The 14,952-nt window shown below is 42.0% G+C and overlaps 3 protein-coding genes across 6 annotated transcripts in view; all 3 read left to right on the plus strand.

Annotated features, from left to right (window-relative positions):
* On the plus strand, nucleotides 1-6,338 carry LOC124410360 (larval cuticle protein A3A-like). 4 transcript variants are annotated; one of them, XM_046888650.1, is made up of 5 exons: nucleotides 1-53; nucleotides 616-726; nucleotides 5,635-5,971; nucleotides 6,029-6,095; nucleotides 6,156-6,338. In XM_046888650.1, exons 1-5 carry the CDS (start codon nucleotides 42-44, stop codon nucleotides 6,265-6,267), a joined length of 639 nt encoding a protein of 212 aa, XP_046744606.1. In that variant the 5' UTR covers nucleotides 1-41; the 3' UTR covers nucleotides 6,268-6,338. The 4 variants fall into 4 exon arrangements, with proteins under 4 accessions (XP_046744606.1, XP_046744607.1, XP_046744608.1 ...); XM_046888651.1 differs by having other exon boundaries at nucleotides 6,029-6,057; nucleotides 6,169-6,338; XM_046888652.1 differs by lacking the exon at nucleotides 6,029-6,095 and having other exon boundaries at nucleotides 5,635-5,987.
* The window catches only part of LOC124410365 (larval cuticle protein A3A-like), a 27,852-nt gene continuing 17,854 nt past the window's right edge, over nucleotides 4,955-14,952 (plus strand). The window contains exon 1 of the mRNA XM_046888663.1: nucleotides 4,955-5,018. Coding sequence (XP_046744619.1) covers nucleotides 5,007-5,018 — 12 coding nt within the window. The 5' untranslated portion in view covers nucleotides 4,955-5,006. The remainder of the gene's footprint in view (nucleotides 5,019-14,952) is intronic.
* On the plus strand, nucleotides 9,581-10,878 carry LOC124410293 (cuticle protein 76-like). The gene is made up of 2 exons (XM_046888542.1): nucleotides 9,581-9,658; nucleotides 10,264-10,878. Exons 1-2 carry the CDS (start codon nucleotides 9,650-9,652, stop codon nucleotides 10,876-10,878), a joined length of 624 nt encoding a protein of 207 aa, XP_046744498.1. The 5' UTR covers nucleotides 9,581-9,649.

Here is a 14,952-nt window from a genome sequence, read left to right on the forward strand (position 1 = left end):
CTCCGAACTGTATCAGTAATCCGCAAGACGTTACAGCAGCCATGGCATTCAAGGTGAGCGATTTTCACGTCTCTGTCATACTCGATACAGCGTCGATCGGTACTTTTGTCTCAATCGACTACCGTTTATACAAACACAACCGAACAATTTTTGCTTTTTCACTCTATTTTATTTTATCACTGCTGAAAATGTTATTCGACTAAAAATTCTGAATACATTATTGTGCAGAAGAGATATTGAGTAGAAATATAACCGTTCAACCCTCGAATACTATTGACAAGTCTTTTGAATCTGCCTATTTCTTGTCGCCATGATGTCACAGTTGATGTCGCAACTATTAGATGTAATTAGAATTTTATTGCGCTAATTACTCTATTATTTCAAAGGCAAGCCTGTAGTGCTTTCCATATCAAAATAGCCTCGAGAATATTATTCTATTCGTATAAAATGTATATTCACCCTTTTTCCCATCTGGATATCTATTCAAGAACGTAGAGCTTAGATTTGTACACAATATTTCATTCGTAAATCAGAAATTATTTACAAATACAATCATACGATTAAGAAATGGCGAAACTCAGAATAGATTTCTCAAAGAGACTCTTTTGCTTTCAGTTCGTCGCCCTCTTCGCCCTCGTGGCCGCCGCCAACGCCGGAGTTCTGGCCCCCGCCCCCCTGGCCTACCACGCGGCCCCCGCCTACGGCTACGCCGCCCCGATCGCCAAGGCCGTCGTCACCAAGACCGTCGACGCCGACTACGACCCGAACCCCCAGTACAGCTACTCCTACGACGTCCAGGACTCGCTAACCGGGGACAACAAGGAGCAGCACGAGACCCGCGACGGAGACGTCGTCCACGGTGGATACTCGCTCATCGAAGCTGACGGAACCCGCCGCATCGTCGACTACACCGCCGACCCCGTTAACGGATTCAACGCCGTCGTCCGCAAAGAGGGCGCTGCCGTCGCCGTCAAGACCGTCGCTGCCCCCGTCGTGGCCAAGTACGCCGCCCCCATTGCCCACGCTCCACTCGCCTACGCCGCCCCGGTTGCTCACGCTCCCCTTTCTTACGCCGCTCCTTTCGCCAAGTACGCCGCTCCCATCGCTCACGCTCCCCTTTCTTACGCCGCCCCCGCTGCCCACGTGACCTACGCCGCCCCCGCCGTCGCTCACGCCACCCCCCTTTCCTACTCAGGGTACGCCGCCCCCACAGCTCACGTCAGCTACGCTGCCCCCGGCTACGCTTACCATCATTAGATCGAACCTTCTTGTAATTAGTAATGTTTAAGACTGCATAATTTCCGAATAAAATAAGATATCATGAAATTATCATTGTTTATTGAAGATCAATTCGCTCCACCTTTATTTTCTACCCACAAATTTCGTATAATCACACACAAACTGCACACGATACTGGGTATGATTGATTTTAAGCATATCGTTTTGGATACACACTATTAACAACTAGTCTCCCGGACACTACCGGGACACGACAGCCGATGACGCCTCCCGTTCTGGAGTCAGGTCACCAAGCACCTATTACGGGTTCATACTTAGAGTATACGTATAGTACATAGAGACAGCCAATTCTATTCTGTCCCATAAGTGGTGAGCGTATAAAGGATAGATATGGTAGCACGAGATCCTTTCTCTGTCTCACAAAATTTGATTGGTCGGTTCAAAATAGTCACGTTACTACGTCAGAGCTGCACCAAGCGATGCTGTAAGGGTGCAATCTGCAGCATTATTTAACGATTTCATGGAAACTTGGAAAGTGAAAGCTATAAGTAGTATTGGTGTCAAATAATGCCCAGAAACTGAATGAAATTCAACGATAGGCTGTTGATAAGTAATTTCCATCCAATTCAAAAAGACCAAAGTATAACCAATGGATCAAATCAATTACTTGAACATAATTTTTTTTATACTTCGGGATTGTAAAAAAATCCAATTAATAATTGCTTAATTTAAAAGCGGAGTAAATCGTAATGAGCTGTAGTTTGCAAAAGAGAGAGAAAAAATTCTAAAAGATGACATTTAAATAATTATATCATCATGGATACTCAATAATTAACCGTAAACACAGGCCAACGCTAATTCATGGCCTCATTGTTGGACTGTCTCGGTGCATCCTTCTTCAGATAGCGGTTGAAGTAAATCTCCGCAATGAAGAAGCAGAGACTAATAAAGAGTCCAACCCCCCAAACGTAGAAGCTCATCATCTGGGTCTGAAGCGACAATTTCTTCAACGGTCTCTCCGCAGATGTATAAATTATCGAATCCCCTGACAGTAAGTCCTGCAGATAACCGTGCTCTTTCCAGTACTGATCCAGGCCAGCCTCCTTGCAGGCGAGAACAACACTGTCAATTTTTTCAAGGTACGGCGACCCGTAAGGAACGAAGTAAGCCCCGAAATCCGGGATGAAATATTCCTTCATAATGTGGTAAAGGGGCACGCCATTTTCAAAGAGGATCTTTCGCCTCGCCATGTACTCTGCCATGCTATTTGGAAAGGCGTAAGCTTCGTCACGGTGGCTCGCCATGTACACCACATACTCCACAGTCTGGAAAGTAAACACCTTCAAGCCTAACTCTTGCCTCGGGAGATGCTCGGCGGTGTTTTGTAAGGTCCATAGTGTTTTCGTCCGCTGGCGAAGTTGAGGCAGCGTGTCGATTTCGCGATGATAAGACAAGGTAGCCAGGACGCTGTACAACGAACCCTGATACGCGCTTAGGATGAGCAGAGAGAACATCATCAACATCGTGAAGGTAATCCTTTCCACCAGTTCTTGGTGCCTGTTCACCAAACCCATACCCAGGAAAATTCCTAGGGTTCGGAAAAGAGCATTATCTATTATTCCCCGAAGCTTGTTAAATGTGTGCAAATAAACAGAGAAAACTGCTAGAGTAGTTAGCACGCAAATCCATGTAGCTTTGTCGTAGGTTGCGAGTAGACTCGGTATTTTGATGCCACTCTTTGGTGCCAGAATTCGGATATCTCCTTTAACCACGGGATACGAACGTTCGATACGTTCCTCAAATTTTGTGGCAAATGGCATATAATTAAGCCACAATTCGTAACCACTGAAGTGATGGTCCCCCCAAGTTTTGTAGCGATATGTAACGTTTTGGTAGGAAAGAATTTGGCTTTCTGTAAGATTGATGGAACTTGAACTGGCGTTCATGGCCTTGTAGATTGCTTTAGCGTGGCTAAAATCTAAACCGAATATTTTGAATCTCCTCTCGTTTTCTACCCACTTTACTACGTTACTGCCAGAGTACGGAATGTACTTGGACCTAATCGGGTACCCGTTAGTGTTGCGGAGCTTGTCGTAGAACATTCCTGACCAATTCACAACTTCCTGCATCTGAAGATGGTGATTAAGGTATGGATTATAGGTGTAAGCTTCTCCTCGATTATGGATAATTACTGCGACATTGAGAACTCGGTGATTCCAGCATTCGTTAAAAACCATCTCTAGCTCGGCTGCGTTCGGCTTTATTACAGCAAAAATCAAATGCTCAGCTCTTGGGTTCCACGCATATTTCAAACGAAGTTTTGAAAATTTGTAAAAAAAATCATGAACGTTAACCGTCATGAATATGACTGACCTGAAGTTCTCCATGCTTGAAATGAGCCCAATACTTTTATTGGCAATCGTATCGTCAGTGGACTCAAGATTCAAAGTCAAATACGTTTGAGCCATTGCTTTCATCAGCTTTCCCAACATACCGTCACAAGCTGAGCAACCTCGACGTGACAAAACAACGTTGACCGTTGTCTTAGCAGACTGACGCTTTGCCAATTGAAACAATAAAACTTCATAATCGTCTGTTAAATAATCCTCGTACTCAAATGTTCCTTGAAGCGAAGACCTCAATGATGAATTTTTTTCGTCAGATTTTTCAATTAGAAAAACAGCAACGAAAAACGTGACAATAACACAAAACATAATCTTGCACATATCTACTTCACTGTTCGACAGTTCGGAATCAAATAAACAGTTTTCTAGGTAAGAAAAATTGGATCACATGACCTAGTGGATGTCAAATGTCTCGATACCTGATTATGTTTACTTTCACCACGTTTTGAGAGTGTACAATCAGACGTTACCGACACTCGATGGAATATTTGCATACCAATTGTAGCGATTTGTCAAGTGTAATGATACTTTATCAATAAAAGCATGGAATGCGTCGACTACCATTCTGAAATACAATGATACTTTTTGCTGGAAATCATGCGATGTGTTATGGCTATTCAATTTGCTTGTACTCCTGTATCATTCATCGTTTCCATAAGCTTTTAAATCTTGAAAACCTTTTTTGCTCAAATTTTCTTTACATTTTCACGCAAACCATCAACACATCCATAGTTGATTGTAAACGTGTTATTTACCGAACTGTGCTCCTTGATCCCACGTGATGTAAAGTCACAGGTCAATTATCCTAATCAAACTCATTTGCATCCGATATGGTCAATTCAACGAAATCCTACTTTTGCTGCACTGCAATGTCATGAATGAAAAAAAGGAGTTTCATGCGAAAATGGGAAAAAGTCCAAATCCACATCAGTTATCAATCCGATGTACAAGTTTTCCCTAATCAGACTAGATATTAAAATTACCTTATTCTTACAATAACCAGGACTAGACCCATTGATCATGTAAACCTTTACCTAATTGATGACCGTTAATGCAGTTGGTCGATCTCAAAACATAACGGTCACATTATGTCATGCGTAGCAGTGCAGGTGTTATGTCACGCGTAAAAATTGAAGCTTCATGGTAAGTATACGGATGCAGGACGATAATTTGGAGGGGATAGAGTAAAACTGCTGGAGCGATTCATTCGCAAAAGAGAAAGAGGATATAAATTCAGTTTTTGGTGAACGTCTGAGTGGGGCGTGGCCTCGGGATGAAAAATTCTCCAGTTCTTTTCGACGGTATAAAAGACTCACCAAAACTGTGAAGAGTATCAGTAATCCACAGGACATTACAGCAGCCATGGCATTCAAGGTAAACAATTTACAAGCTTATGTCATCATTGATCTATAATCATTCAGTATCTTTGGCATCGATCAACAGATGCTATTTATATTCTACGACTGATCGTTAGTTTTATTTTCTGACTGTTGGAAATGTTTCTCTGCTCAAGTTTCTAAAGTAATTATTGTGCAAAATCAAAATGAAATAGAGAGACAACCGTTCCGCCATCGTGAATTGTATTATTTATGTGCTTCGAGAAGGTCGTCATACAGACATCGTTAGTTCAATATTTCAACAATAAATTGTAACGAGACTTTAATCCTGAAAATAACTATTTGAACATCATTCGATTTACACAGAAAGCACACAATGTCACCTACTTTACTATCCAAGAAGTGGAGTTCAGATTTCGAGACTACATTTCATTTGCGGATCACAGATCATTTGCAAATGTATGATCGGACGATTAAGAAATCTTAGAATACATTGCTGACAAAGACTCTTTCGCTTCCAGTTCATCACCCTCTTCGCCCTCGTGGCCGCCGCCAACGCCGGATTTCTGGCCTCCGCCCCCCAGGGCTACCACGCGGCCCCCGCCTACGGCTATGCTGCACCAAGTTACGGTTATGCGGCTCCTCTCGCCAAGGCCGTCGTCACCAAGACCGTCGACGCCGACTACGACCCGAACCCCCAGTACAGCTACTCCTACGACGTCCAGGACTCGCTAACCGGGGACAACAAGGAGCAGCACGAGACCCGCGACGGAGACGTCGTCCACGGTGGATACTCGCTCATCGAAGCTGACGGAACCCGCCGCATCGTCGACTACACCGCCGACCCCGTTAACGGATTCAACGCCGTCGTCCGCAAAGAGGGCGCTGCCGTCGCCGTCAAGACCGTCGCTGCCCCCGTCGTGGCCAAGTACGCCGCCCCCATTGCCCACGCTCCACTCGCCTACGCCGCCCCCATCGCCAAGTACGCCGCCCCCCTGGCTTATTCCGGATACTCACAATACGCTGCACCAGTTACCAAGATCGCATCTCCCTTGGCCTACTCCACCTATGGAGCAGCACCCATCGCTAAGTACGCCGCCCCCGTTGCTCACGCTCCCCTTTCTTACGCTGCTCCTTTCGCCAAGTACGCCGCCCCCATTGCTCAGGCTCCCCTCGCCTACGCCGCCCCCTTCGCCAAGTACGCCGCCCCCCTTTCCTACTCAGGATACGCTGCCCCCACGGCTCATGTCAGCTACTCTGCCCCCGGCTACGCTTACCATCATTAAGCCGAACGTTTTTGTAATTAGTGATATTTAACGATGCACAATTTTTAAATAAAACGAAATACTCTTACATACTTATCATTGTTTGTCCTCGATTTATTTTCCTCGAAAAGTCCGTTTTCGAAATATTTTAAACTTTTTTAGAAAATGAACTTTCAATTTCACTAGCCCATGTATGAAGAAAGTAGTTACATGGAATAACAAGTAAGAAAACTAGGATAGCAATAAGTGATACTAGCGACGTTTCCCTCCTAAAAAGGTCTCTAATCGGCCGTGCCGGTAAATCTCTGCAATAAAGCAGCAAAGACTAACAAGTAATCCACCTCCCAAAATATAAAATACCATTTGCTGTGTCTGCAGGGACAATTTCTTCAGTAGTTTCTCATCAGCTGCATACTTTATAGCAATTCCCGACAGCACGTCTTGCAGGACAGCCTCAGCTTCCCAGTATTGATCTAAGCCAGCCTCTTTGCAAGCCAAAACAACTCTCTCAAGTTTGTCAAGGTAGGGTGACCCGTAGGGAAGCGTATAACCATCGTAACCCGGTAAAGAGTACTCCTTCATTATGTGGTAAAAGGGTACACCATTTTCTGAGAAGATCTTTTGCCTAACCATCAGCTCCGCCATGGTGGTTGGAAAGGCGTAGGATTCATCACGGTGACTTGCCATGTACGCATTGAAATCCACGTCGTCGAAGCGAAACACCCTCAAGCCAGGCTCGCTTTCACGAAGAAACACGTCGACGTTCAGCACAGTGCGGACCGTTCTTGTCCGTTGGTAAAGCTGAGTCAACGTGTCGATTTCAGGATAGCGAGATACCGTAGCAAGTGCGCTATATAAGGAACCCTGGTATGCATTCAGAATGAGCAAAGAGAACATCATCAACATCGTGAAGGTGAACTTTTGCACCAATTCTTGGCGCCTGTTGGCCATACCCATACCCAGGAAGACACCAAGAGTGCGAAAGAAAGCATTTTCAATGATCCCCCGGAGCTTGTTGAATATGTAGAGATAAACAGAGAAGACTACAAGAGTAATCAGCACCCAAATCCATGTGACTTTGTCGTAGGGTTCGAGCAGACTCGGTGTTTTGATACCGCTTTTTGGCACCATGATCCGGACGTCACCTCTAAGCACGGGATACGAATGTTCAATTCGTTTTTCAAATTTGATAGCGGCCGGAAAATAATTTAGCCACAATTCGAAGCCATCGAATTCATGGTTTGCCCAAGTTTCGTAAAGATATGAAAAGTTTTTGTACAAGTGAATGTGGCTTTGCGTTAGATTGATGAAACCTGGAGTGGCGTTGATTGCCTTGTAGAATGCATTTGCGTAACCAAAATCTTTGGCGAATATTTTGTATCTTCTTTCTTTCTCTATCCACCTAACTACGTTACCAGCAGAATATGGGATGTACTTAGCCTTGATCAGACGACCGTTCGTATTCTGAAGTTTGTCGTAGAACATTCCCGACCAATCAACCACTTCTTGCACCTGAACACGATCATTGTGATATGGATTGTAGGTGTAAGCTTCTCCTCGATTGTAGACCATCACTGCAACGTTGAGGACCCGGTGAGTCCAGCATTCATTAAAAACCATCTCCAGCTCGCCGATGGTTGGTTTTATCACAGTGAAAATTAGGTGCTGAGCTCTCGGGTTCCACGCATACTTCAGACGAAGTTTGGCAAACTTTTCGAAAAACTCTCCAACGTTGGACATCAGGAATGTAAGAGATTTGTAGTAACCGTCGCTGGAAGGGATCCTTGTGTTTTCTTCGGCGTTGTGATCATCAGTGGATGTAAAGTTGATTGTGAAAAACGTGTGGGCAGATGCCTTCATCAGTTCACCAAAAATTCTGTCACAGATCGAACAGCTGGTAACTGACATGACAACGTTTATTGGAGACTTCTTAGATTGATTCTTCACCACTTGAAGTAAAAAAATTTTATAGTCGTTCGTAATCCAATCCTCGTATCTGAGTATATCTTGTCGAAGTAAATTCGGTGGAAAATTTATGTACTCGATTTCCTGAGCTCGACCAGCATCAACTGACATTGAGATGAGCGTTGTAATAAGACAAAAAATCAACTTCGTCATCCTGTCTACACTGATCAAAATCCCAGTGTGGAATGAAAAGACTTTTCAATATAACACTTGAGAATGCAATACAACTGCAGTGTGCGGGTATTGTGATATCTGATTGTATCACGTCTCGTGTCCGTAATGTTCTGTTATCAACATTCGATAGAATATTCATATCCCAGCTGTCAACGATTTGGTAAATGTGAAATATTGTCGAGAAATGCGATGCGACGTGTACAGGAATGTGCTTAAATATCTGGTTCATATCTGATTCCAAGTTACTTTGTTATGCTATAATAGCTCCGCCTATTGAAATCGGTTTTTCGAATTCATACTCAATACTCGCTTATTCAAGTCATCTAGTTTGAATTATAAATATAATACATACAAGATAAATTTCTCGAATTGAGAACTTGAATTTACATAAAAGGAGAAAGATTTTCTTGTAATCGATACTCGAAAGAAAACACTTTTTCATTTTCGAGTGATTGATTAAAAAAATGTTGCTCCAAGATAGAAAACAATTAATTTCTCCATACTCATTTCACTATTTGGAAAACAACTGTAAACTGTAGATTATATTCACGTTGACCATTTTCAAGGACAATTTCGTCTTGTCGATACTCGATGACAAACAAACATTCTTGATCTCTTGAAACAGTCTAATCGATAAACTGTTGATATTTGATAAGCTCGGAGTATCCAAAGTCACAATCAATAAGCCAAATAACTATTAACTTTCCCGACAAATTGAAAATATAGAGATTGCAAAAAAAAAAATACCGCCTATCAAAAATCCAAACATTCTCGTGCTTATTTTCATTTCTATCTACTGCATCTCATAACAAGAATTCTACTTTTATGAAATTCTATATGTGTTTAAGTTTTTGAAATCGTGAGCCTTAATTTTTATTCATACTTTCTGCAAAGTTAATGTTACGAAATCTATTAAAAAGCAAATTCACCACGTCGCGAGTTCCGATTGCTCCACTAACACACAGCATTTCTGCAAATAAAATTCCCACTAATCGGTGTTTCTTGTGGCATTATCTTACTCCTCGACGATATATCCTATAAGCGTATCAAGTAACGCCATGCAGCACTCGTTTAACAATAAACCGTGGCGTCTTGCGCAATTTCCAACAAGTATACGGATAATCCTACCGAAGGTTCTCGCCCCTGATTGTAAGAGTGTAAATGCTGAGAAGTAGGAGTAGAATAGTGATCATTTTAGTATATAAGTAGATCCGTATCTCGTTAGATCATCATTCGCCTGTTTTCACCATAAACCAGTTGCACCATGTTCAAGGTAGGTGCATATTGCTTATCATCTATACCATACCGAACACGTTTCACCGTCATGATAGAACTTGTGATACTTAAATTTAGGAATTTATCTAGTTCTTTTAACAATTCGAGATAATTCGAAAACATTAGTTAAATCTTCCGAGAGCAATTTTCACAATTGATAATTTTCTTCTACTAATCAGGATGGAAATTATTTTCTATAAGCAAAGCCGTCTCTCAGAAGAATCTTCATTTGGGTCTTTCTTGATTCCTTGGATCTCTCTAAAGACAAGAAACAACACGATCAAATCCTTCAATAAATAACTCTAAACGCGTTTTTTTACTTCAGTTCACTATATCCTCGTTAGAAATTGTCACAATCAAGACACCATTGTTGAATAGTTTCAAAGAATCTTCATAATCATCCCATGTGCTGAAATAATTTGCTCTACCCAATCACAACGAGCCTCTTCTTCCACATGAAATCATATTTTCGAAATACCAAAATCTAGGTTTATTCAGTTTTCCTCGAATCTTCCTATAACCATAACACAAATGAAACCAAGTGATTCACCCATGGATTCTCCTTCTCCAAACATCAATACAACCAATATTTAATAATTTCAGTTCGTGGCCCTCGCCGCCATTGTGGCAGTAGCGTACGGTGATTACCTGCGAAACTCTGAGCACTCGGTGGAAGTGTCACCATCGCTGACCTCGCATCCATCGAACATCCTTCGGGGTCCAGGAAACCTAGCCCAGGTCTCGACCTACTCGAAGACGATTGAGACGCCGTATTCGACCCAGAGCAAATCGGACGTGCGCATAAGCAACCCGACCGTCGTCTACTCCCACTCCACTCCGTACTCACCGGCGCCGAGCGTCTCCCACGTGACCTACAACGCAGGGCCCGTTGCCTACGCAACGGCCCCGAGTTTGGGCCAGAGCGGCGCCTATGGGCCCTCGTACTCGGCCGACCACGCCGTTGGATCCTCGCACGAAAGCACCGTCAAGTCTCTCGACGGAAGCCACGCCGTCACTCACTACAGCAAAGCCGTCGACACCGCTTTCTCAAGTGTCCGGAAGTCCGACGCCCGGCTTACCAACGACGCCAAGATCCTCTCCACCGCCTACGCCGCCCCCGGAAGTACCGGCCACCTCAGTCCCGTTGTCGCCTATTCCGCCGCCCCCGACGTCGCTCGAACCACCTTCACTGGGCTCGGAACCGAGTACAATTGGTAGGGTGAAAACGGTACCGGACTCGTTAAATGCTCCTGGTTAATTACTAGATCATCATACGTGTGGCTATCATTGTGTGGTATTATATTTAAGGTAGATTGGCAATAAATATACGTATATATCCTCTTGAAACTTAAACTTGGTGTATTATTTATGGGTACATTTGACTCTAGATCATTACTCCTTATTAGTAGTGTATATAGAGGGTGGTCTGAAAAGTTTTCGACATAACAAAGGTACAAAGCATTTTTTTTGTTTAATTTACTTTCATTTTTCTACATATAAGTCTTCTTGTAAGTCTACACACGTTGAAGTCGAAAACTTTTCGGATCACCCGGTTTGGAACTGATTCTATGTATAAAGTTCGTGATACTTAAGGAACTTTTCCTCAAAGAAAGGATACGAATGTCGCTTTAAGGAAAGTACAGTCTGGACTTCTAACACTATGTGATATTGAATTTTCAAATTGATTGTTGAAATCGTTCTACACGTGATGGTCCACACAATCAACACAGTGCAGCCTCAGAAAAGAAAAAGAACGTTTGCGTAAGGGAAATTCATCTCTTCTACATAAGTTTGTACACAACTGTTTCTCAGTAAGTATTTCAATTTCAGATTATGGTAAAATCTACTGAAATAGAGTGAAACTTAGTCAGATCATCTCGTTATTGCTGCACAAACTTCGATCACAGAATTTGAAATATTTTGAAACTATAAGCACCAAGTCACGTGACAAATAAAAACCAAATTCACCGAGTGATTTGGTGCTTAGTTTTTATTTTTTACTTTTTATTTTATTACGAAGTAGAGAATTGAATTTCGCTCAATTTCTTCCGAATCTCCGTCTGAAATAAATACTTCTGCGTAAGAGGTGTGACTAAGTATTGCTAAACAATACGAATGCTTTGCTTGTAAACTTGAATTAGAGCCAAGGAATGCATATAATCAACATGACACCGTTGCACAATATCTTGCAGAAGTGATCTTTTGACTATAGAACGTGTTATGTATTACACGTAATACAGGTTCACGTCAGAAGTGAACGGTGAACTAGATTTCACTCGCACCCCTTTCTGTGCCCCAGTTTCATCGAACCACTGAATGTATCGACTATCGATGCATGGAGCTGTATGGGTGAGTTGAAAGTGAGAATGTGAATAATAATTGGCGAGTCGTTCTTCGAACGACGACCACATGGTTAACGCCCAACGTGTTCCAAGGAGGATGAATATCGAGCCTTGACGAAAAGAATGACGGATATGTGCCCGACAGGAAGTCGATGAAATAGCTCAAAGTGTTGTGCAGAAAGTGGATCGTGCGATACGCTTCTCGAATTTCAAAAGTCGATGCAACATTCCCAGAAATTTTTCTGCACTCGACGAATGAGGAAAAGAAGTGAGAGAGCCGCTAGGCTCCAGTCAATGTCATAATTCGAAGCCGAAACAGAGCCAGAAAGTCTGATTCCTCCACTTACCACTTGCCATTCAGGCTGCACAATAATCGCCTGCAACATGCGTCCGTCAAGTCTAAAGAAAGCTGACTTGATCGAACTCGCAATCGCTTTATAGCTCCGCATGTAATTGAAAAGAAAGTGGAAAACCGAACTAGAGGAGGAGCGATTGCAATCGGTAATGAGTGAAATGAGTCAAGGTCACTACGTTGACGGAATAACTCATCATCCGTCGGACGAATTACGTGCCGAAAGTACAGCTTTCAGATTTCGATAAATCATTCAATTGCAAAAATTTAATCAAGTGTTTTGCCGAATGCTTTGACATTCTTAAAGGCCTTTTACGTTTCGCGAAACACGCGAAAAAACAAACATTGTTCAGAGTGATGGTAGAAAACTTGAATGGCCGATTGATAGAAGTGCAAAAATATTGAATTTTCAAAAACACAAAAATCTAATTCGTTAAATTATGAAAACGTGAAAGTCCAAGTATAGAAAATTAAAAATACAGAACGACAAAATCTAGATTCTGCATATGAATCTATATTATCGAGACAAATTCTGACGATTCTACATTTTGTCATTCTACATACTGATCTTTCTATTTTTCTACTTCTTCGTACCTCGACTTTCTCCATTTCTCAATTCTATAAATCTAATTTTCACTTAAAAATTCGATATTATGGTCCTTCTATTTTGCTGCTCTCTTCATATATTTAATATAATTAGCATATATTTTTGCAACAGTATTCCGAGTCTCCGATCTCCTCCTGGACTCTCCTCGGACGTTCCAGATACTCCGGTATTGGCCAAACGTCGGATTCACTTTCACCAAAAACGCGGGGCTGTTGGGGCCCTGCCCAATGTCACTTGCCAGTTGTTTATACACGAACCAGTCGCCGTTTGCGTTCCTCAAATTTCCGACGCAATTATTTTGACAGAGTTCAAACTGTTCGTAGAATGATATCGATCAATTACCTCCGCCTATCGTCGCACGAGATCGCAAGATCGCATCTAATACTTTTCTACTCTTGACTTAAATTAATCAACTCTTATAAACTTTTTATGAACCAGTTCACCTCCAAGTATATTCAACAGAAAGTTTAAAGTTCTGAAATTTCATCATCATATTTGAAAATTTATATACCGCTCAAGCGATCAGAGTGAAACTTGGGAAGTTAATGCCTCATTTTGGCAAAAACTGGAACGTCTTTTTACTTTTTCGAAATTTGGAAAAAAATTTACAGATTGGTTACCACTCACAAAAATTGGCCAAATTCTCACAGTTGCACTGAATGGATCGACCTATCCGGTATGATGCCACTCGGCGGTGATCAAACACACATTTTGAGCCCAGTCCCATGAGATTTGATGGTGAAATGACGAAATGGCAACTGATCCGGTTTTCGATTACGAAGAATACCGAAATCTCATTTTGGCGACATTTGTTACCGACATTACGCGCATGTCGGTAATGTATGTGTGTAATATCGGTAAAAAATTACCGGCATGCATGAAAAGTCGGTAAGAAATGTCGCCAAAAAGAGATTTCGGTGTTCTTCATAATCGAAAACCAGATCAGCTGCCATTTCGTCATTTCACCATCAAATCTCATGGGACTGGGCTCAAAATGTGTGTTTCATCACCGCCGAGTGGCATCATACCGGATAGTTCGATCCATTCAGTGCAACTGTAAAAATTTGGCCAATTCCTGTGGGTGGTAACCAATCTGTAAATTTTTTTTCAAAATTTTGAAAAAGTAAAAAGACGCTCCACTTTTTGCCAAAATAAGGAATTAACTGCCCAATTTTCACTCTGATCGCTAGAGCGGTATAGGAGTTTTGCATCGCCGCATTTTCGAGGTGTACAACGCTTCTTTATAAGTACCTTAACCCATCTAATATGATGGATGGATTTCTAAAAGAAAAATGATAAACACATAATCAGACCTACTTGAATATTCATGGTTCGCAAAGCTTGTTGGGAGTCGCTTACTTTGTTTAATTAATAAATTTCTAACTGTCAAAATTAAATACGCACATCACTGCGCACAGGAATAAATTATAAGGGCAGGTCGGTGGTTCTGGAACAACCAACACCCGCAACAAAACAGGATTCTCTCGTCCTCTTGTCTCTGTCTGGACCAGCGGCAGCTGCATCGGTTTCAGTGGCTTAATCCGTACTTCGCCTTGCAGTCATCGCCACCCACCGCCTCACAAAGTGCAGCCGACCTCGAACAGACAGGTCGATTACACGCTGGGATTTCGAGTTAAATTTCGCCAGAATTAAGGTGCAAAATTTCCTTGTCCTCAGACAACACGTCACGCTTGCGTAATTTCGAGCAATTTTTGACAAGGGTTTGCCAACCGAACGTTGACAGAAACGATTCATTCTTCAAATTTTCGTTTTCAGATATTTTCTTAACTTCTTTGTATTCTCTTATTATCGTTATTTTCTCCGAACTTCTCGCGTCTACAAATTATTATTACCTGTTAATATTGACAAAAAAAAAGAATTGAAAAAATACTGTACCACAAAAATTTAATCTAAGAATTAAATAATAATTCTGAGACTTTTGCAGAGATAATTTGCAGATATTTTCGGTGTAGAAATTCAGGAAAAAAAGG

This window comes from Diprion similis, chromosome 9 (genome assembly GCF_021155765.1).
Source record: "Diprion similis isolate iyDipSimi1 chromosome 9, iyDipSimi1.1, whole genome shotgun sequence".
NCBI classification, from domain to species: domain Eukaryota; kingdom Metazoa; phylum Arthropoda; class Insecta; order Hymenoptera; family Diprionidae; genus Diprion; species Diprion similis.

What these genes read in the sequence shown, in the direction of transcription:
- LOC124410360 (XM_046888650.1), top strand. An exon ending in CCCCATCGCCAAGTACGCCG is followed by an intron (nt 5,972 to 6,028) that starts CCCCCCTGGCTT and finishes CCAAGATCGCAT; the next exon opens with CTCCCTTGGCCTACTCCACC. An exon ending in GCCGCCCCCGTTGCTCACGC is followed by an intron (nt 6,096 to 6,155) that starts TCCCCTTTCTTA and finishes TCAGGCTCCCCT; the next exon opens with CGCCTACGCCGCCCCCTTCG.